The sequence below is a fragment of the Argiope bruennichi genome, chromosome 11, assembly GCF_947563725.1.
Source record: "Argiope bruennichi chromosome 11, qqArgBrue1.1, whole genome shotgun sequence".
NCBI lineage: Eukaryota > Metazoa > Arthropoda > Arachnida > Araneae > Araneidae > Argiope > Argiope bruennichi.
Window position 1 is genome coordinate 19,989,613 of NC_079161.1, and position 22,142 is coordinate 20,011,754.

The following is a 22,142-nucleotide window of genomic DNA, read 5'->3' on the forward strand; positions in this document are numbered from 1 at the left end:
AGTTCATATATTAGTTGATAAACTTAAAATTTATCACTCTCCAAGTTATTATATTATCAGTTTTTTACATATACAAATCAACTTTGGTCCATGACAATTCCATTAATCAAGATTGTATTATAAATAACTGACTAAGACTGTTATAAATAGATGGGAAATAATACACAATAAAATCTTATTAGCACAATTAACCCTAAAGAAAATTATGATGTACAAATAACAAAAGAATAGTTTGAAATAAATAATTTTTAATTCTCTCATTCACAAGATTTTATTCTCTATATAATTAATAGCATAATATTATCATCATAGTGGCAATTACAAGCAAAAGTTAAAGAAATTTATTAATTAGAAACAAACCTTGTGATATTCTTTCCTTTTAAAGCATCTACACAGAATGGCTTTTCTCTCCAAGTTTCCAGTTTTCCATGTCCAAGTTGACCCTTGCGACCATCACCCCAAGTATATACTAAAAGTTCAGCAGTAAGAACAATCATATGGGTAGAGCTTAAAGCAACCTATTTGAAAATTTAAAATGACAAAAATTACATCATTCAGACATGAAAGAGATTATTTAAATAAAACAAGATACAATTAATTTATAAAACAAATATAATAAGACACATTTAATTTAGAAAATAAATTTCACAAAAAGCATTATAATATAAAAGTTTAATATATTAGAGGGGAAGTAGAACAGAGTAAATTTTTGGTTGTATGTAAAAAGGAACAACTATGTAATTGAAATTATTATTATTATTTACAATTAAAGATACCAAAATTTAAACTGTCTTCTAAAATACTTTTTTAATCTGATTCTACCCATCAAAAAATAGTTTTTCAAATATAAAATATCAACAAAAAAAAAGTGTATCAAAAACATTAAATTACAGTCTGAAAATTTTTTTATGAATTACAAGTGTGAATGGATGAAAAAATATTTCAAAATACCTCTTTTATTTTGGTTCTTGGTGGTAAAGGTATTGGTGCTAAAGATATATCTGCCTGATACATTTTCACATCATATAAAACAGATCTGTAAATAAAAAAAATAAAAAAAGTTTGCCTTACACAATTTAGACAAAAAAAAAAATAGATTAAAACAAAATAGGAAACATAATTGTAATTTTTATGCACTGTACAAGTGCATGCACATAAAAAAAGTGTATCATTCTACAAATTAATTGCTATCATTACTTATACAATAAATAAGCTAACTTATAAAGTTGTTTTAAAAAGAAATTCAAATTAAATTGTTGGTCTTACCTTAGTTCAGCACTGGAACTGTAAAGGAAAAGAATTAAATGAGTAAAGTGAGCAATCGATGAAATAAAAGAAATTTAAATGAAGCATGGATGAGTTCAAATGTAAAATTTAAATACCTTAAAAATAATTCTGAAGTTTTAAATTTTATTTCATGGAAAATATTCAACTTACTTGTTTTTTAAAATTAAGCAACAAAATGGAGTTGTATAGTCAGACAAGTAATTAAAACAAGAAGTAATTTTATAATACAAGATCTTCTTAAACTTTTATAATCAATATAACATTATTTGCACAGAAAAAAACCAGAATCATTTACACTGTGAAATTTTTTTTCTTGATATCAAGTATATGTAAAAGAAAGAAAACAAAATAAACTTGAAGAATAAATTTATTATATAAAAATGCATTTAATAAAATTTTTTATATTAAAATGGGTTTTATAATGAATTTTGACTGATAATATTATAAATCTTTAATAATAGTACAAGTTCTAAGTATAGACTTCTATATTTAAATACATTAGTTAGGGTTGGGACTAATAGTTTAAGAAGTCTTATTGTAAAGAATTTTGAATATTAGCCATTTAAGTTTATATTAAATATTAGAATATAAAATCAGTAATGAAATTTTAAATAAAGCAAACCTTTTAGTTGTTGCTGGTTGCCCTTGGTAATTGAAATCCATGGAAATCTCAGCTTCATCATATTCTTTCATGCTGTTATCTTCATAAACACTCAATAACTAATAAAAGCAAATCAATGAAAAAAATTATTTCCAAATAAAAATGCAAACGATACCTGTAACTTTTATTTTTAACCAAAAAATATATTTTCATATGATAAAATCAAATGTTCAATATATATATCATAATAACACCAGGCAAATCTTTAAAAAAATGAAAAATTCAACAAAAACATTTTTTTTTTTTTTTTTTTTTTTGTCAGGAATCAATTTTGGCATACAAACAATTACCTGTCAAACAACCAAAGCTAAGCATAACAACATAGTTCATTCTGCGTTGTAAAATTAAGAATTATAAAAATCATCATCTAACTTGAGAATCTAAGAAATTTATAAAGATTAATAATATAAGTAATTTTTAACAATGCTAAATATTTAAATTAAAAAAATGCATAAAGGATTTCTAAATCTTGATATATATAAAGAATAAGATATTTGGAAACAATTAGCAGTTAGGATAATAAAACAATAAAAAGATAATAGAAGAATTAAGTAAAAAAAATTACAAAATGCAATCAAAGCAACTTTCCAAATAAACAAATTTATATAAAAAAAAACATGCAACTTTTGCTTAGAATAAAACTGATAATCTAAATTTACAACAAATTTAAATAAATTATTAAACTATCTTTATTTAAGTTATCATTATTAGAATATGTAAATTTTTAAATGAAAAATGCTTATTAAATATGAAATGAAACAATATATTTACAGGAGGTAAACGATTATGAAGAATTTCAGCAGCTGTAGGACGCAGATCTGGATCTCGTTGCAAAAGATCTCTGATAAGCTGTTTAAAACCAGGTGAGTAGTTACCTTTAACAGGAGCAAATTGACCCTATTTACAATAAAAAAAAAAGGATAAAGCAAAATTCTGGCAAGCATACAGTGTAGCACTTAAATTAAAATTTCATTCATTATAGATACAAAAAAAAAATTACACATAAAATTTCAAACCTTAACAATTTTATTAACAAGAGCTGGCAAATTTGATCCTTCAAATGTTTTTTGTTGACATGCCATTTCATACAAAATGCATCCAAGAGCCCAGATATCTGACTTTTGATTGTAGAATTTTCCTTCACACTATTTAAAGAGAGAAAAGTTTTAACAAAAATAATTAATAAAAATTCTAGCAAAATTATTTTAAATAAAGATGAAAAGGAAATAAGTCTTTTATTAGCATAACTCAATTACCATTTCTGGGCTAATGTAATAAGGTGTTCCAACCACAGTTATAGCACCACCTTGTTTTGTAGTCAACATTTTTGATATTCCAAAATCTCCAACTTTTACAGTACCATCTTTAGTCAAAAATATATTAGCAGTTTTAAGATCTCTGAAACAAAATGTAATTCATTAGGGATTCATAATGCCTATCAAAATGCAATTTATAATGATAAATATATCAAAATATTATGAATCTATAAAGCTATGAATTCATTCCATTATGGGCATCTTTCAGAAAAAACAGACATCTGGTGGTTCATAAATTCACTTCTTTTGATGTTACACCATAAACTTAGATATTAGCCATTTGAGTGCTATCTCATCCCTTAGTACTAGCAACTTTTTTCTTAACAACACAGTATTTAGAATGGATTATTATTTTTTTTTCTTTCAATTTTTTTCCCATGCATATGCAATTAATTTTGTATTTTTGGTAAATAACAAAAAACTGTTTAGCACCCAAATAGTAAATAAAATTTCTTAAAACTGTAGTGCAATAACTTTTACAAACATGCCTTTGTATAAAGAGTAAGAAAAAATATACAGATAAAATGAAATTCACAATCTCACATTAGTTAATAGTAAGGAAATCTCAAATATTAATTAAGGCATCACAACAATTCCACACAAATTTAATCATGTTTGACTCAGCAAATAATATAATGTTAAGACTGAAATATATATTCCTATGGATGTATGGTTGTTTCTTAAAAAGACATTCATTTAGTCAATTCCACAGATTTTTAATTAGATTAAGGACTGGGATATTTTATCATATCTTTCAAGCACTATAATTTGACAATTTAGAAATCATATTTATACACATTTGCAACATATAATGAATCTTACTTCTGATGAAGCAAATATTTTTCATTATTTTACAAAAGATTATTATTGGAAAGCTTTAACATAGTTTCCAATATACCCTTGATACATTTGAGGGGATTAATACAGCCCATTAAGAATTAATCTCAATAAATTACCCCAAGAATTTTAAATGTTACCCAACCCTGATCATAATTGTATTGTAAGTTTAAAGGTAAATATGATTTTTAAGCAAATTATGTGCCTTTTATATTTATTGTTATTATTGTCAAACAGACAGATTTGATCTTTTAACCTAAATATTACTACTTGATTGTTTTATTGTTTTATCATTATAAACTTGATTGTTTTAGTTGCGTTTTAACACATTAAAATCTTTTTCACCTTTATTTGAGAGATAAAAAATTTGTATTGTGAAATTCTGGAATTTAAATGAAATTTTTGCGATGAGAACCAAACGATTTTACACTCATTCTTTACATTACATTGCTTTGTTTTATCTTTTATACATCTAGAAAACTTTTTCTCAATTATTCTATCATCACTTATTATTTTACACCTTTTCCTATTTCCATCCTTTTTTTTTTTTTTTTTTTTTTAGAAACTGAATGTTTTTTTTTAATTTAAAATTTTGGAAAATTTATCACTTTGGTTAATTTTTTATCATAAATTTCTTCTAATTTGCACACAACTGAAGTCTTTCTTTCATTTAAATTTATCATCTTATTGCCAGTCCACTTGTCCAGTTTTTAAAAAAAAACTTATTATGCTGTATAAGTTCATTAAATAAAAGGAAAATAAGCACTCCTAATAACAAACACACACAATATAAGAATATTCTTATTTCAAACACAATATTTTTATAAAAATCATCAATATATGATGAATTCTATCAAAAAAGATGATTCTGAATCAACTTTAATTTTAGCTGCATTCAAGTGAACAATACGACTTCATATCAGCTTAGGCAATTATTTTCCCAGTTAAACCATAATAATATTATAGTACTGAATAATCTTTATTGATATTTTTGATTAAATTACTTACCAATTTTAGCATTAAATGAAAAAAAAATTATAAGATTTCCATGAATGTGGTTAATATCATAGAATTTCTAAATTTGCATAGAAAACAAATATAAAAATAATACTAATAATAACCAGAGGGTGCATACAGATAAATAAACAGATCAAGAAAAATTATCCTTGAGTTTTTCTGACTCAGAGAAGTCTAAATATGAAGAGCTATCACGATCTTGAAGCTGAATTTTTTACTGATTGCAATACATTTCTCTTTACAATTTATATATGAAGAAGTAAAAAATAAATTAAGTTAAAAAAGTCAATGACTAGCATGTTTGTTAAAAGAATCAAAATAACACAGACTAATAACCAAGCTAATTTGAGAATAGATCAAACTCTTCACGCCCTCTATAACTTAAAATTTGAGAAAAGCAAAATATCAACAATTAAAATCACCAAAGATTTTTCTTTAAATACTGATTATGAAATTTATAAAATAATAGTACTATGAAATGTAAAGTGCTATTTTACTTTTTCTACCTTCTTTTATGTAAAAGAACCTATAAAAATTACAGTTCAATTTTAAAACATTATGTATTAGAATTTATAATCATGATATGCAGAAATTCTTTAAATTAATTAATTAATTGCAAATGACAAAAATAATTTTGAATATATTATGTACTTATATACTAAACAAGGTTTCTCTATATTAAGTTTTTAGTTCGTTAATTATTTAAAAGTATCAGTTTAGTATAAATAGATTAGGAGATAGATTTAAGAGTTTCTCCAAATCTCAGAAATTGTAAATAACTTAAAATTGAAAAAAATATGAAAGTTCTCTCACATTTAAGAATTATATTCTAAATTAGACACAAAAATAAAAATAAAAAATTATCCTAGAAAACTTTTAAAATTTACAGCACATTAATCGAGGGTATTTCAAAAAATAACAAGCATGAATAAAAATGAAATTTAAAGACCTGTGTAAGATGTTGTGATCATGCATGTGCTTTATAGCCGAAACAATTTGTTTAAAAAGCAAAAGAATATCTTTTTCCTCCATCAAATTTTTCATCTGTGCCAAGTATTGAGCCAAATTCCTAAAAGAGAAAAAAAAATGTTCAGAAATTTTAAATATGAAAATAAAATCTATTTTACAAAAATTACTACTGTAGATAAATATATAAATTTATTTAAATTATCTTACTATGATTCAGTAATAAAATTTATTAACATAGCAATAATATCTTAAATTAACTGAAAAAAAAACCCATAAAATCATTTGGATTTGAGTTAAAAAATTAAAAAAAAATTTAATTTTTTAAAATTTAAAAAGTTTTTCTCAAAGTACAGACATTTTAAAATAAATTTAAAAATTGTTTCAATTAAATGTATCTGGGGATTAATGTTTCCTTCAATATTAATTCAAACATACATTAATTTATTTTAATTTCCAAGTATAAAATTATAAACTAACTCTACAGAGCTGCAAATCATGTATTGTTTTTTATTAAATATAGTAATTTGTTAAATAATAACATTTTGAAGAGAAATTCAATTTCAGAATTTCAGACAAGAACTTTTTTTTTATTTTTATCAAGGATGTTGAAAAGAAACAGTATTTAAAATTTTTCAAGGGGCTAAATTAATTGAAATGTAAAACATAATTTAGAATTAAAAGAGAAAAAATCAGTATGAGAAACAATTAAAATATCTCCATGTCTCGCTCTTTAAAAAGCAATAAACTTTTGTAAAAATTATTTCAAAAGAAATCATGATTTTAAAAATATAATTTCATCATATAATTCAGATTTAATTCTACTTTTAGATTAGAAATCATTGCATGGCATCGATAAATGGTGATTATAAGGTTTGAGCTGATTCATGTCACAAACAGAATCTTTCATAAAACATAGAATCAGATAAGACAAATTTTGGATCAAAAATAAAATATTTCAGCAACATTTCAAATATTTTAAGCCATTGATAAGTTATAGCCTTTTACATGAAAAATAAATATTTATTTTCAGTAGAGGAATTTAAATCAAAAGACAAAGGATGGTTATTTGTGCACATTATATCACAGTTTAATTTGGATGCAAGAATAAAAGTTTCTTTGTGTGTGATTATACTCATTTACTTGAATATTGTTTATGTATGTGAATATCTATGTCCACAGAAATATTTTTTGTTAATGCATTTGTGTCCTGGCATTTTCAAATTTATTAAAAAATTTTAAAAATAAAAACATCTCATTTCTCTCAATTTTGATAAATTCACAAAGCATGATTCTATAAAAGCAAGATTTTACATTAATATAAGGTCTTTAAAGACATTCTGCAAACACACATACCCGCCATCGGCATATTCCATCTCAATCATCAAAACACCATCTTCTTCAAAACTATCATAATAGCTCACAATATTTTCATGATTAAGTAATGATAAAACACTAATCTGGAAATTATAAAAAAATACATAATATAATTATTAAAGAAATTATAGATAAAGTTAAATATTAAAAAGCAGTAAATTATTATTCTTAATTTTAAAAAAAAGAAAGAAAATTCCTGTTCTATTCTATTACCAAAATAGAAATGCAATAAAACAACTTCCAGAACTATAATTAATTAATAATTTCTATAATCAGTAATTTCAATAATTATTATAATTAGTTCACATTAATATCCAAACACACTATTTTACACATGAAATTAAGACAGAACAAACAAAAGGATAAATGGTGTCTCATTAGTTTTACAGGGCTGCCACTCAAATCCGGGGGAAAAAAATTCCCTGTCTGTATATGCAGTATAAGAAGAAACATGTGAATAGCACTCATGCAGTAATATTTTACAATAAAAATACCCCTTAATTTTTATCATGGAAAAAACAGGGGGAAGTAAGCAACAATTGTATATTACTGGTTTCTTTTCTAATTTACTGTCAATTTTTCAGATAGCATAATCATTTTGATGAAATGAGAATTTTTTTTTTTTTTTCCTTGGTAAAAAAGGATAAGGAATTATGAGTGGAAAATATTTAAGTGGCTCAAATCCAGCAAATAAAAAAAATTAAATAATTGAAAACATAAATTTTAAAGGAAAATATAATTAATAAATTTGTCAATATTTAAATCTAATATTTTAAAGTAATTATGCCAAAAACTTACATTACTATTGAATATAAACTTGCAACATTTATATTAACACTTACCAATTTTGTTTGAACTCTACATTTTATTATTATTTTTATCTTTTAAATCTAGCTATATATTGTGTACAGCATAAGCAACTATAGTTTCTGAGAAATTAAATTAAACCAGTTTACTTTTAATATAAATTAACTGCTTTGTTCAACTGAAAAATATGAATCATAATAGTAATAAATCCTAACAGTATAACTCATAATAACAATTTCTTTAATTTTGAGCACGAGACACCAATTAGATTGGAGCAAGACATCATTTAAAAATAAAGTAAATTATTTGACGAAACAGACGAATGCTTACAGACAAAACAGAAGGGTGAAGTAACATGAAAGAACAGATGGTGATGGTGACAAATTACTTGATATACAGGTGCAAAGCAAAACATAAGCTTTTAAGAAAAAAAATATTGGTGACTTTGAACTGATCTGCAAATAAACAAATACATAAAATAATTCAGACAAAAAGTTTTGACAGCAAACAAAAGCAAAATTCAGCATTCACATTATTACTTAAAAAAATTAAGGATTATAGTTTATTGTTTAAACTGAAGTTTGCAAGATTTAAAAAAATTATTTTTATTATTATTAAAGAAAGTAAATTTACACATTTATTTGTTTGAAATTTAAATTATCAATTTGTAATTGCATGAAAAATGTAACCTCATTGATGGCTAGTTGTCGCTCACTTGCTGTTAAATCATGCATATTTATTTCCTTCACAATAACTAAAGAATCATCATATTTTTTCCTGTACAGAACTGCAGTTCCAAAGGCCCCTAAAATATCAATTAATACTTGTTATAAAACATATTTTTATTTATCAATATATTTAAAATAAAAATAAATTTCAATTCCCTAATTCATATTCTATATTCAATAAATGTTACAAATTACAAGTATGAGCAAATAAATCTCTATATAAAGGATTAGAATAAAAATCATTCTTTCCACAATTTGTTTAAGATAACTTAATTTTTTTAATATATAATTCTTTTCCAACCATTATCTAATTTCAATAAAAACAAAATATCATAATCTAAACTTTATTAATTCCAGGGGTGTTTGTGGGACCCCAAAAAATCCCCTGAAACTTTTACGGACTTACTACCGACATTTTGGAGTTTCGAGAAGGGGGGGGGGGGGAGAGAAATGAAAAATTACAATTATGAAGTATTGAATGACCTAATTATAAAAGTTCAATGAATTTTTTTTTTTTTTTTTTTGCAAAATTAATAATCATAAATTTTCAAACATATAAACTACTACATTTTATGTAAATATTTTAAATTACCTGAATTAATTCTTTAAAAAAAATTATCTAATTTCTGCTGCTTTTTTTTTTATTTTCTGATGTTTGTGGGCTTGTCTTTCTTTTGTGGTGAACTTCATAATTGCAGGAAGGTTGACTTTTATTTTCCTCATTTACAGTTGAAGAAATTTCCTCGAGAACTGCACATGCAGAGGTAGAAGCAGTTTGCTTTTCTGCTAATGTAGAAGGTTTTTCAGAGACTTTTATAGGTGACTCATCTGAAATACATGTTTTTAAGTCCTCTTGATATGTTTTCCAACTTCTGTTCATATTCAGTAAGAGATCTTTGTGAATTGGCTCAGTCATTGGATTTTTTGAGCCATATTTTTCACATGAGGTTTCTTTAGAAGCCATTAAATCATATTTAATAGTCTGCACTGCATCTAGGGAATCAATCTTAAGAGAGGTTCTATAGTCAGTGACAAGTGTATCCATTAAGTTGAATGCACTTTCCACTAATGGGCCATGGAAGCAGCTAAGGCAGGCTTTGACCAATTTAGCCAATGTAGGATACTTACAATCATTTGTGAAATCATCTTTTAAATTAAAAACTTTAGACCAATATTTATCAATTGTACACTTGACTTGATTTCCACTTTCATCAGACGTGTAGAGCATTTCTTTGGTGATATCAATATCACTCTGGTATAACCTTATTTCAGCTTCTACTTTTGACTTTTCATTATCACTAAAAATATGGACATAAAAGATGATAATTTTTCAAAAGCTAATATTGTAATGGTTTTACCTCTTAGCTCTGGATCTAATGCTGTAAAACTAATTAGATATGAATTTTTAAGGGGTAATTTCTGTTTCATATGCTGTGCTGTATTAGTATAAACTTTCATCAGAGAAGTTTGGAATTCTTTTGCTATTGGATGATTTTTTGATAATTTCTTCAGGAGAGTGGAAGCTTCTGCACCAGTAAATATTACTTTGCTAGGTAGATGGAATTCTGGATTTGTGACATCAACCTTTAATAAATCATTATAAGATGTGCACTCTATATTTTCTGGCTTCATAAAAAAAAGAGAAAAATTTTGCCATCAATTTATAAATACTGGAATGTATTAAATGAAGCATTGGTTTTTTTGTTTCAAATAATTTAATATATGTGTTGAGCTCTGGTAATACTGCTGAATATAATGCCATATGCAATAAAGTTTTGTTCTGCATAACAAATAACCCATTTAGTATTCTTTTTTTCCGAGCTAAAGTATCCTTTGTGAGTTGTTGGGAATGCAAGCAAGAATACACCAATTCAACAATTTTTTTCTGAGCTGCAGAAATATTTCTTTCATTGTATACAGTTTCAACATAAGAAAAATAATCCCCTTTATCAGTTTTATCCAAGTAGTGAAAATAAAATGCAATAAGAGCATCCCACAGATCTTTGATTCTTTCTAAAACACATAAAATGTACACCCACCTATGGTCTGGTCTCTTCAAGGGCTTAAGTTTTTTAATGGCAAGGGATTCACAGATTTTGAAAAAAATTTCTCTTTTACTGCAGCTTTTCATATCAAAATAGATGTCATCAAACAAATCTTCTAAGTATCTATCAAAACATGAAGCAAATTTTTTTGCAGTTATTAGCTGTGTGACATGTGTCACCATCAATATCTAATAAGTGGGGTGCTTTGTTTGATCGTAGTCTGGTTTCAACACCCTTTTTTTTTCCACGCATGGTGTTACATGAGTCCATTAATACACTAATTAAGTTTGCCCATGGAATATTATTATCTTCAATAGTATTAACAACTGCTTTAAAAACAGCTTCTGAATTGCAAGATTCCATCTTTAGAGATGCAAAATGATGAAGTACAACTTCATTTTGATTGTTATCATAAAACTGCACCAATATTGCCAGTATACTTTCTTGAGCATTGCTAGTACTTTCATCCAAATTTAGAGAAAATGGAGTCTCCTTTAAAGTTTTAATGATATTTTCTTTAATAGTTTTTGCGAGCCCATATTTCATCTTATAACATGTAGTAGTCCTGGACATTTCCAACGAGTTTAGTGCCGTCTGATCGCGGCTCAACTGTTTGCAGAGTTCAATTAAATTGGGAGCTACATTGAAAGAGAGAATTCTCGGCGATAAACGAAGTTATTAATACCTCTTGGCGTGCTTTTCTTGTCACTATATACAATGGCCGAGCATCAGTCTCCAGTAAGTCATCGGTATTTTTTGAATTAGCATAATTACTTAAAGTCATTGAATGTCTAATGCACTTTGAATATTTTATGTGCGTCACAGTTTTAGAATGATTTGTGAAAGACTTGAATCCTTCCCCACCATACTTCAGCAGTGAGTTACAAAAAACACAATATGCTTGTCCAGCAACATTTATTTTCTTGCACCATTTGCATTCCGGACACCTTCTTCTAATTGTATAATATCACTATTTATATCGAGAAATTTCATAGTGAAATTCTCTTGCGTACATAAATAAAAAAATATTTCAATAAACGAAACGAAAAATTTACACATGCATCAATAAATGAAACGAAAATTTTACACAGCGGAGAAAAAAAAGTTGCGAAGCGATCAATGACAAATAGCTAATACGGCGAAAAATCCCCCTTCTCTATTTATTGGCCCCACGCCAGGAGAGATAAGACCTTTGAACCCAGAGTCACGTGATCGCACATCTGGTCGAACGAAGTCTCTCCCTTTTTTTTCTGCCGCGCCTACTTGCCGAAAAGAATCCAGAAGAGAATGTCCGAGAAGCGGGGGAATGAGTCATAACTCGCAATAAGGAAAGAACAAAAAAGAAGATTTTTCCCCCTTTTCACGCATTATCACTGCCTTTGGAGAAAGAAAGGAAAAGTTTTCACCACACACACTGACCTTGCGTTTTCTGCTTTCAAAGCAAACAAAATTACCCAGATCAAAAGAAATAATTCATTATTATTCCTACTTCCTTTTGAACGACGATCCCCGGAATTTCCGGGTATCGAAGTTCAAAATCCCCGGAATTCCGGGGTTTCCCCGGAGCACAAACACCCCTGTAATTCTATCAATTCTGAAAAGACTATATGCCCATTCAAGGGCCTTGACACAAACCTAGAATCATTGTGAAATCCCCCCCCCCCTCTTTCATTAACTGTGATTGATAAAACACCTTTAGTGTGTGTTTTGCTCCTTAGAGATGCTCCCCAAATGGGTTTAGAAGACAGTGAGATTTTTTGAGAATTCTCAAAGAATGCTGCAGCATAGAATTAATTAAAAGTAACTACTAAATAAAGACCTCTTTTATATATCAAAAAATTCAATTTTTGAGAGAATGTTAAGGAATTTCCTTATCTTTGAAAGATGACTCAAGCATTTTGTATTCTTAGATACCTGAATTCTAATGAACTTAGAAATTATAAGGTTCACTTTCCCTCTCTCAATTAATTTTCATGAAGTTGATTAACCATAAGACAGTTCAAATTTCTTGCATATCGTAAATATGCTGAAAAACCAAGAAATTTGTACTAACATTACTGCCCGTGAAATTACTTAGAAATTTTTCTTTTCCTAAATTGGCCTGGTCAAAATTTATAATTGTTTTAAAATCAACAGTTATATTAGTACCCTGTCTAACACAAAAGTTGTTTCTATGACCATCTCATGAGTAATATAGTTGCTGTGGTACATATTAAAGATTTAAGAATTAAAGATGCATAAATACTTACCTTTACCAACAGTACGTATTTTTTCATATCCAGAAAGATTTTGCATATGACTTTGCATTGAAGAATTCAAAAATTCTTCAAGTTTCTCAGGAATGAAATATAATTCAGTGATGGGTCTAAAAGAATAATATAAGAATTTTTAATTTTTAGCTTTGCTGATGGAATACAGGGTGATCAGAAAGTTTTTCTCTGATTATAAAAAAATATTTAAAAAAATAATCTGACATATGGTTGTTTCAAAATATTGTAAAAATGCTTATAAAACTTTTTTATAAAACCACTCGCATCAGTTAAATTCAATGTATACCCCAAATAGTTTGAAGAAAATTGTGACAGCATATCATTTCTTGTTAAGTATTGTCCAACATGTCGACAGTTAAAATAAACACAACATATGTGATCCTAACTTTGAGTGTATCAGTATCTTCCTATGTATTACAAACACTCAGTCCTTTATAAAATTGACATTGAACAATAATGGCTATTTTGAATTCATAGAGTCAAAGAAAACATTGAATGTTTTCCTAATCATTAATGCCATTTGGTAAACAATCAAATGTAAAATCTTTCTTTTTGCATTAGTTGTGCTGTATGCAATACTAAAAAAAAAAATTGAGGGCATAATTATTCCACAGTAAAAAATGTACAATGTTATATTCAATAAATCTTGTAAACAAAGAAAGGCTTCAAGAGCCCCACTTGAATGTTTATATATATAAGGATTTTTTTTAATGCATTTTCAGAAAGTTGACTAAAACAAAACAAAATTTAGTCCAAAATATGAAATTCAATTTTTTTACAATATTTTCTTATTAATATTTTTGATTTTCTTTATCATTATTTATATTTTAATAAAAAAAATAATTTAAAAGACTTTAATATGATATATGATTTTCAATAAAAAGTAAAAGAAACTGTTACTTAAAAAAATTATTTCCATAATATTCAGTACATTAAAATCTTAACAATTCAACTTAAAAAAAAATGAATGCTTACATTTGCCTGAGCTCTCCTTTATACTCAGCTGTAACTTTAACATCACACTGACTGAAATCTCCACAAATACCTACTGTGCACTAAAAGGTAAAGAAATATATATTAATAGCACAGATAAAATTTTCTTACCACAATGAAATAATACAAATGAATTAAATCACACCAGATATTATGTTTTTCAGTGTTTGCTTCAGTATTATATGTAATAAAAATGTTGAGAGTAAATAAATCATTACATAATAATGATAATGATTCCCAAAAATATTAGGATACTAGAAGTTTAAAGAAAATACATTGTAAATAGGAACGGAATTAAAAAAAATTCAGCAAATGTGAATAGAACTTCAGTTAATTTATCTTTCAAATATCAGATAACTTTTTTAATAAAACATAAAATGTAATGCAGAGGAAGAATACATCATAAAAATATGTTCAAATACCAAAATATTAATGGAAAAATTTATCGATAAAATTCTTACCAGTAATTTCTTTTCTTTTCTATTATGATAAAGTTAAAAAATTATTTTACTTTTACATTTATTGGTTTATTTTTCAAAATAATCTATTTATGATCGTTTCAAAAGGCTTTAAAGCATACATTCATTCAAGACATTCAAAAACTTATTAATTTTTATCATGAAAGTAGTAAAACAGATCAAAATGTTGCAGAATTATTAAAATGATAATATTTGACAATTTGCAGTGTGACAAAGTGCTTTAAGCAGAAAAACATGAATTTAAAATAAGAATTTTGACTAGACAGACTAGTTTTGTTTATATTTTCTTATAAAATAATTCTTTCAAAAAATTATATTGTTAATGCTTTTGTTTGAAAGTAAAACAAGATTTCTAACAAAAACATTTTTAAACATAAAAAAAAAAAAAAACATTTAAAAAAAAGACAAATAGTAGTTTCTAATAGAAATAATGAATATTAAAATAAAGTCTTACATTAACAATTTTTTGTAGCTCTTCACTTAACTTCAAACATTCATTTTCATTTTTCAAAGAGGTATTTAAAAAATCTATTCTTGCATTGCCCTTGTGTTTGATTAAAAAAGTAGATGATAGACAAATAAAGAAATCTTTTATGCTTTCATGCTGCAGCGTATTCTGTGACAGCACCTGAAAATTAAAGCATATTCATTCAATACAATGTGTTCCTGGACACTTAAAAAAAAATACAATAAATACAATGCACTGCAACACAAGTTCAATTATTTTAACAGCAAACATCATTAAGGTTTTTGATGAAAATTTTAAAAGTGCTCAATAATTAATTAGTATTCTTTCATAAGTACCAGAAATACATGTTGCATCATAAATATAAAAATAGTATGATTATAGCACCTAATAATATATATATATCAGCAAACAAATAAAAAAAATCTGTCAAAATATTACTTTGTATAAATCTTAAACAAATCATAGGACATTATTTGCTCAAGTAAAAAACATGTGTTTTATAAATAAATAATAGATTTTTATTATTGCAAATAACGTTAGAGGTAAAATAATAATCTCAAGTAATAAATATTTAACCATTACAGTTACATGAAAAAAAGACAAATAATAATTGATAACTAAATTCAAACATCAATTATTAGAAAACAAATAAAAAATACAGGGTTTAAAATAACTAGAGAACTTAAAACTTAAGTGAATTAAAAAGGTTTAAAAGCTCTTTTTGCAAAATTTTGAGGTTTGCAATTTCTTTCTCAATTTTTAAATGTTCTTTTTAAGTTGCCTCAATTATTATTATTATTTTATTTGCTTTTAGTACTTTGAGCTGATGCTCTGCTTCCCTTTTTTCTCATCAAATTTTCACTTAATTCCGTTTTGAACTTGTTTCTTCTCTTTAAACTACTCAGATTTGGCTAGTGAATTCCTTATACTTAAAATCAATTGTTTTGACAATTAAAAATTATTTATTCCACTATTTGCTAAACTGCTGTTTTAAATAATTCTTCTTTTAGTGAGTGTTTGTTTCTTCACATTCTCTCTCTAACCATCTTTATTGATTGAAAATCTACTTCAAAAAGGTCTAACTCAAATTCATTCACTCTTTCTTTTTTGAAAAGAGAAAACCGATCTTCCCAAAAGTTTTATTAAAGTAGCTGTTAACAACGTTCATCATCTTATGGTAATGAAATTTTAAAAATTGCCATATCAATGAAAGAAAGTTGTCCCAAATTGCTGTTGCTATGATTATTTTGGCGACATTAGACTTCGGATGATCAGAAATGATAGCTTAAAATTGCCAATTGCACATATATTTAGCATAAAATGTACAACTCAGCAGTTTTCTCTTATTTTTATATATTTTAAAAATTTCCCTGATTTTTCCAGATTGATCAAATTTCCTGGCCTTTCCCTGATATTCTTGATTTTCCAACTCTGTCGCAACTGTGTCAGATGAAAGTTGAAACAGGTATTTTTCTGATGAATCTTATGATGAAATAAGTTCTTGGTGTTAGAAAAGTAATTTCACTATATACACTACTTTTTCAGGATTTTAGATAGTCATATGCTGTACTTAGCTAGTGCAATAACAATGCAGTCCCAGAAATTTTCAATCAGCAACATAATTGAAAACCAATTAATTTATACAACTACAAAATTACAATCTTATTATATTATCTTTCATATAAACATGGTGAAGTCACTTTGGCAGTACCTTATCAAGTCTGCAAGTCAATATCATAGTAAGCATATTAATCTAATACTATAAATTATTGGTATTTTACAAAGCTAGATCTGGAACTTTTTGATGCAAATAAATATATTTTGAAAGAAATCTTAAAAATATATTAAAATTCTGAATAATATTTTGATACTGAAGTATGAAAATTTGGTAATTTATAAAATATGTCATCCTGATAAATTGAGATTCATAACTGTCATAATAGATTTTATAAACAGATCATAATCTAAAGTGTAATATTAAATACAAATATGATAAAAATATTTTTGGAACTAATAAGATTGACATTTTCTGAAAGACAGATAAGACAAGAAAATTATTTTTTCAGAGAAAACATAACACCATACAATAAAGTAGTATTCTGCATTGATTGTATGTTTGACTTCTATTTGATACTGCACACACAAGCATTAATTTAGGTTTTTAAATTTTTAGAACAAATGTCGCAGTAAAATACAGTGAATCCATTGAGTTAAATATTTAAAAAATTATAATGGGGCAATTCAAATTTATTGAAGAATGAGATATAATATGTCCTTCAGCAAACTTATGAAAATATTACAAGAAAAGCATGATAATTGTTTTAAATGTTTAGATAACTGTTTAGAGTACAAATATAAGAATAAAAATGTTAATCCTTAATTTGACATTAATAGCACTGAAATTCTTGACTTTTTAATATAATTATTATAAAGCATAAAAAAAGAATGGTACATCCTGATTTTCACTATTAAAACAATGCTAAGAATAACTCCAAGCTAGAATTACTCGTATTTAGTTTCTGGCTTCTACAACTCTTAATTTGGCTATTTCTGGCTGTTTTTTTACATGATTTGGTGATTTATTGCTGTTGAAATCAAGTTGTACCAAAAGAATAATTACAATATGTGTAAAAAAAGGTGACAGAACATTTTTAATCAACAAATTAAATATATTCTCAATAATAAAATATATGTTTTTAGAAACAGATATTATATTATTGTGATGAAGAAACAGTTTTTAAAAAACAAAAAATGTGAAAATCCTCAGACATAAAAAAATAATTAAATTAAAATAAATATATAAAGGTCACATTGTTATTCAACAAAAATTAATACTGTTGTTTAAATTAATCAAATATAAATTTCTTGTAAGTTAGATTATTTATTATCAAGATTTTTCCGCATTAATTCTAACCTGCACCACTAAAATTAATATTTGCCTTTACTTTCTTCAAATAAAACTCAATAAAATAATCAAAGAATTAAAAATTCTAATTTCATTCAGAAAAAATTTTAAGTATGGATAAAAACAAAATAAAATATATTCCCATACCATGTTGCCAACACCAGCTAAATATATCTCTTTACCATTTCCATGCAGAACAAATGCTATACTTTGAACTTTTCTACCACCAAGTTCAGCAATAACAAATGCTGTAAAAAAAAATTAGATTAGCAATTAATTACAAATGAATCATTAATTAAAAATGAGTTAAATAATAATCATTTCCAAGAATGTAACCTATAGTGCTTAACTTGTTGAAGTTTTTATTATTTTTTAATACAAAATCAGAGCCATAAAGAAATTGAAATATATATATATATAAGGAGATTTTTTTATTATTATTTCTTATATAATTTGATACAATGTATCTATAGCAATACTTCACAATCAGGAATGTTCAAATAAACAATCATGTAATCATAGGTAAAACATTACTTCTGTTGGAAAATGCAGTATAAAATAAAAGAATATTATTCTTTTTTGCATTATGCTGAAAGTTAACGATGGTCAAAAATGAAACTCAGTGAAATTACTAGAATTTATAAGATGAAAGAATTTATAAGATAAGAATTACTAGAATTTATAAGATAAGTTTAAAAAATAATGTTTTTTTAAAAAACTTTGCTTTCAAACAATATAAATCAAATACAATTAATGAAATATGGAACAAAAATCTGACTAAAGATTGAATTTAATTTATGGTTTAAATTTCCTTTTCTCTTTAGAATAAACTTATATCTAAAAAAATGTCATAAATGTATCTAAAATGAAAATTCACAAAAAGAAACTAGTTTGCCATACTTCAGAATTTAGCTTTGATTACACATACATGGATTAAAGAAAATTTTAAAGAAACATAACTATAAAAATTATTAGTGTAGTTTTAAAGAAAATAGAATTAAGAGCAGAATAAAATAAATACTGGTTTTCCAATATATATATTTATTTTTTTGAAAAAATTCTATTTCAAACAATTTAAAATAGCCTGTAATTATCTTCCAGTTATATTAGGGTGCAGTTTCCATAAATAAAAAATACTACGAAGAAAAAGGGACAATGTTAACAATCAAATTATATTTTGAAACTCATTGTACTGGAAAAAAGTTTTTATTTTATACCAACAGTTTTTTTAAACTTATTTAAGCATTATATAAAAACTATACAGGTATATTTATAAAAATTTAAAATTTGATTATAACAATGAATAAACAAATAAAAGCCATTCAGTGTGATATCTTGCACATATAAATAATTAATTTTTAAAAATGCAAAAATAGCATTCCATCAATTTACAGAACTGTTATCTTTCATTAAAAATATTTTACAATCGAATTAAGAATATAAATTGACAATCGAATGAAAATATGTTCTCACATAAAATGTCATCCAAAGAGCTGCTTTCAAAAGTATATATAACTCTTTTAACATTTTTCTGGATACTTTTTAATAAAAACTGAATGTTCGGACAAGCACTAGAAAGTAAAATCAAGCGCAAATTAGTTTCTAATTCATTTATTTCAGAAGTCATGCTGTTAAGCTTTAGTGTTAAGCTCTTCAGTAATTAAAAGCACTTCGTCATTATATTTTTTCTTTTGGTTATCTGGTAAAAAAAAATGTTTATTTAGCACCATGACAACAACAACAATAAAAACATTTGTATCGTTATAGACAGGAAATATTTCTAATCCGCAATTCGCGCATGAGGTGTGTGTTCTAATCCGTAATTGGCGCACGAGGTGTGTGGCTTACGATAGCTGCTATTGCATAATTTATGGCGCCAAAGCGCATGTTCGTTTTTCTAAAGCGAACTTTTCGATTCAACATTTAACAGTCCTTGAAGTGATAATAAGTTCTAACAAAAAAGAGATTTATAAATTGTTTATTAATTAGATTTACTTCATAATTTCTTTTTTTTTATCTATTTAAAAACATATTCATTTAATTTGTCACTAAAATTATCTCGTATTCTGCAAAACTATCTATAAGAAACAAAATCTCCTATCCTTAAATGTTTATCAGTCACATGAAATACTTGTTAAAAAAATTTCGCTTTGGATGCTAAAAATATATTAAGTAATAATTTTAAACAGAATAGTAGTAAATATGTAGTTGTAAATTCGGTAAATTTAAGTAATCTAAAATACGACGCCAATGTTAGACGCCAATTTCGATTATCTACCTGTGTGAACTTCCAAAAAGCACCAACTGAATGTGATTAATGCTTGCTTCCGAAGTTTAGAATAATGTGTTTTTCCCAACAAAGAATTTGGAACAAAATTTGTTGGAGATGGGCAATTCTAGTTTAAGGGTCTCACATTCATACTAACATACATTTATTTTAACTTCATTTATGTAAGTTTTTAAAGTTATTTATATAAGCAGTTTATAAATAACATGCATTATAACAAATTGAAATAACAAAATGCGTTATTGTTGTTGACTTTCAGGAAATTTAATTTAAATATAAATAGATTAAAAATTTTAATTTACAAATATTTTACATAATAGTTAAAAGATTTAAGAATAACTCAAAGAATAGTTAGAAGGTAAGGAGTTAATTATTTAAAAAAATTAACTCTTTCTAAATACCCAAAAATAAATTTGGAAAGACTTCAAGAATTGTTTACTTGTTCTGTAAGTTGGTCAATAACACAAAGGGGAGGGGGGGGTCCACCTTAACCCTAAACATAATACAATATTCAATCTATTTTGAGAACTTGATTTAGAATAATTAACATTAATTAAAATATCAAAATATATCATATTCAAGTTATTATTATTATGTGTCTAAATTAGTGGGATTGGCGTCTCTGGCACCATCTGATTCGTCAGAGTGTGGTTGCTAAAAATCTTAATTAAATATTTTGCATAATTATTTAACTTCATCAGAAAAATATATTCCAATTTCGATAGACATACCAATCACATTATTTTAGAAGTCCAATTGATTAGAGACTAGCCGCCTTTGGTGATCAACTAATTCGCTATGATTAATAGTTGCAAAGACTTTCAATATTAAATAATTTATATAGATTTTTTTAGAATATTTAATTTATATAGAAATCTGATAGACATACGATTCACGCTATTTTAAAAGTCTTGAACCCATCTATTCATTACATTGTGCACTTCCCTAATTTTCTGTCTTTATCTTTATTCAGCCTATTATATCACAAGTAGAAAGAAAAAGTAGCTGTACTTAAAAAAATATCAATGTTACTTTTTTTCTAAAGTTAAATCTTATTTGTAAATATAACAAAATTTCAATTTAAAAAAATCAAAAGCTACCTTATATTGCTTTTAACTCATTAAAATTGATTAAAAATAGAAAAACGTTATACTACAAAAAATTGATATCATTTGATTTTTCAATAAGTTTTAAGGTGACATAAAAATTACTTTTATGCTTTAATATTTTCGGATTTTAATGCAAAAAAAAAAAAATAATAATATTTTTATAATCCTTAGCTTATCAAAATTTCAAAAAAAAAAAAAAAAAAAAATCGATCCGAAGTGCACTTTCCCACCTTTCAAAGTGTATATGTACCTTATTTGATAACTCTAAGTAAAGCAGTTTACTCTATAGAACGCCATCGCACAGCATACGCACATACACAAACACACACACATTTATCTTTAATTTTAGTTAACCCTTTCTAAGGCCGTGGGAAGTATGCTTCCCACCAAATTTATTCATCTTTGTATGAATTTATGTAGGTTGGCATAAGTTCTGACAAAAAATTTTAGAAAGACAGAAATTTAGATGCTTCAGTTCTTTATCTTACACAAAATGATGTATCTTGATTTGTTACTTAATTATTAATTAACCAAATTAATTAATTAATCAAATTAAATTTATCTAATAAGCTAAATGAATCCCTTTCCT

General features: G+C 25.6%; 1 protein-coding gene across 2 annotated transcripts in view; it reads right to left on the reverse strand.

Moving 5' to 3' along the window:
* Window positions 1–19,933, reverse strand: part of LOC129957001 (serine/threonine-protein kinase Nek8-like) — a 35,650-nt gene extending 15,717 nt beyond the window's left edge. The window contains exons 1-15 of one of the 2 annotated variants that reach the window (XM_056069100.1): window positions 19,631–19,933; window positions 18,305–18,405; window positions 15,238–15,411; window positions 14,287–14,366; window positions 13,291–13,406; window positions 8,958–9,073; window positions 7,441–7,544; window positions 6,068–6,187; window positions 3,205–3,346; window positions 2,965–3,093; window positions 2,720–2,845; window positions 1,910–2,007; window positions 1,267–1,284; window positions 952–1,036; window positions 361–518 (exon numbers count right to left, since the gene is read on the reverse strand). In XM_056069100.1, the coding sequence (XP_055925075.1) occupies window positions 361–518; window positions 952–1,036; window positions 1,267–1,284; window positions 1,910–2,007; window positions 2,720–2,845; window positions 2,965–3,093; window positions 3,205–3,346; window positions 6,068–6,187; window positions 7,441–7,544; window positions 8,958–9,073; window positions 13,291–13,406; window positions 14,287–14,366; window positions 15,238–15,411; window positions 18,305–18,405; window positions 19,631–19,784 (1,721 nt within the window). In that variant the 5' untranslated portion in view covers window positions 19,785–19,933. Of the gene's footprint in view, window positions 1–360; window positions 519–951; window positions 1,037–1,266; window positions 1,285–1,909; window positions 2,008–2,719; window positions 2,846–2,964; window positions 3,094–3,204; window positions 3,347–6,067; window positions 6,188–7,440; window positions 7,545–8,598; window positions 8,724–8,957; window positions 9,074–13,290; window positions 13,407–14,286; window positions 14,367–15,237; window positions 15,412–18,304; window positions 18,406–19,630 lie in introns of those variants that run through there. The other variant, XM_056069101.1, reaches the window with a different exon arrangement.
* Between the last annotated feature and the right edge of the window lie 2,209 nt (window positions 19,934–22,142).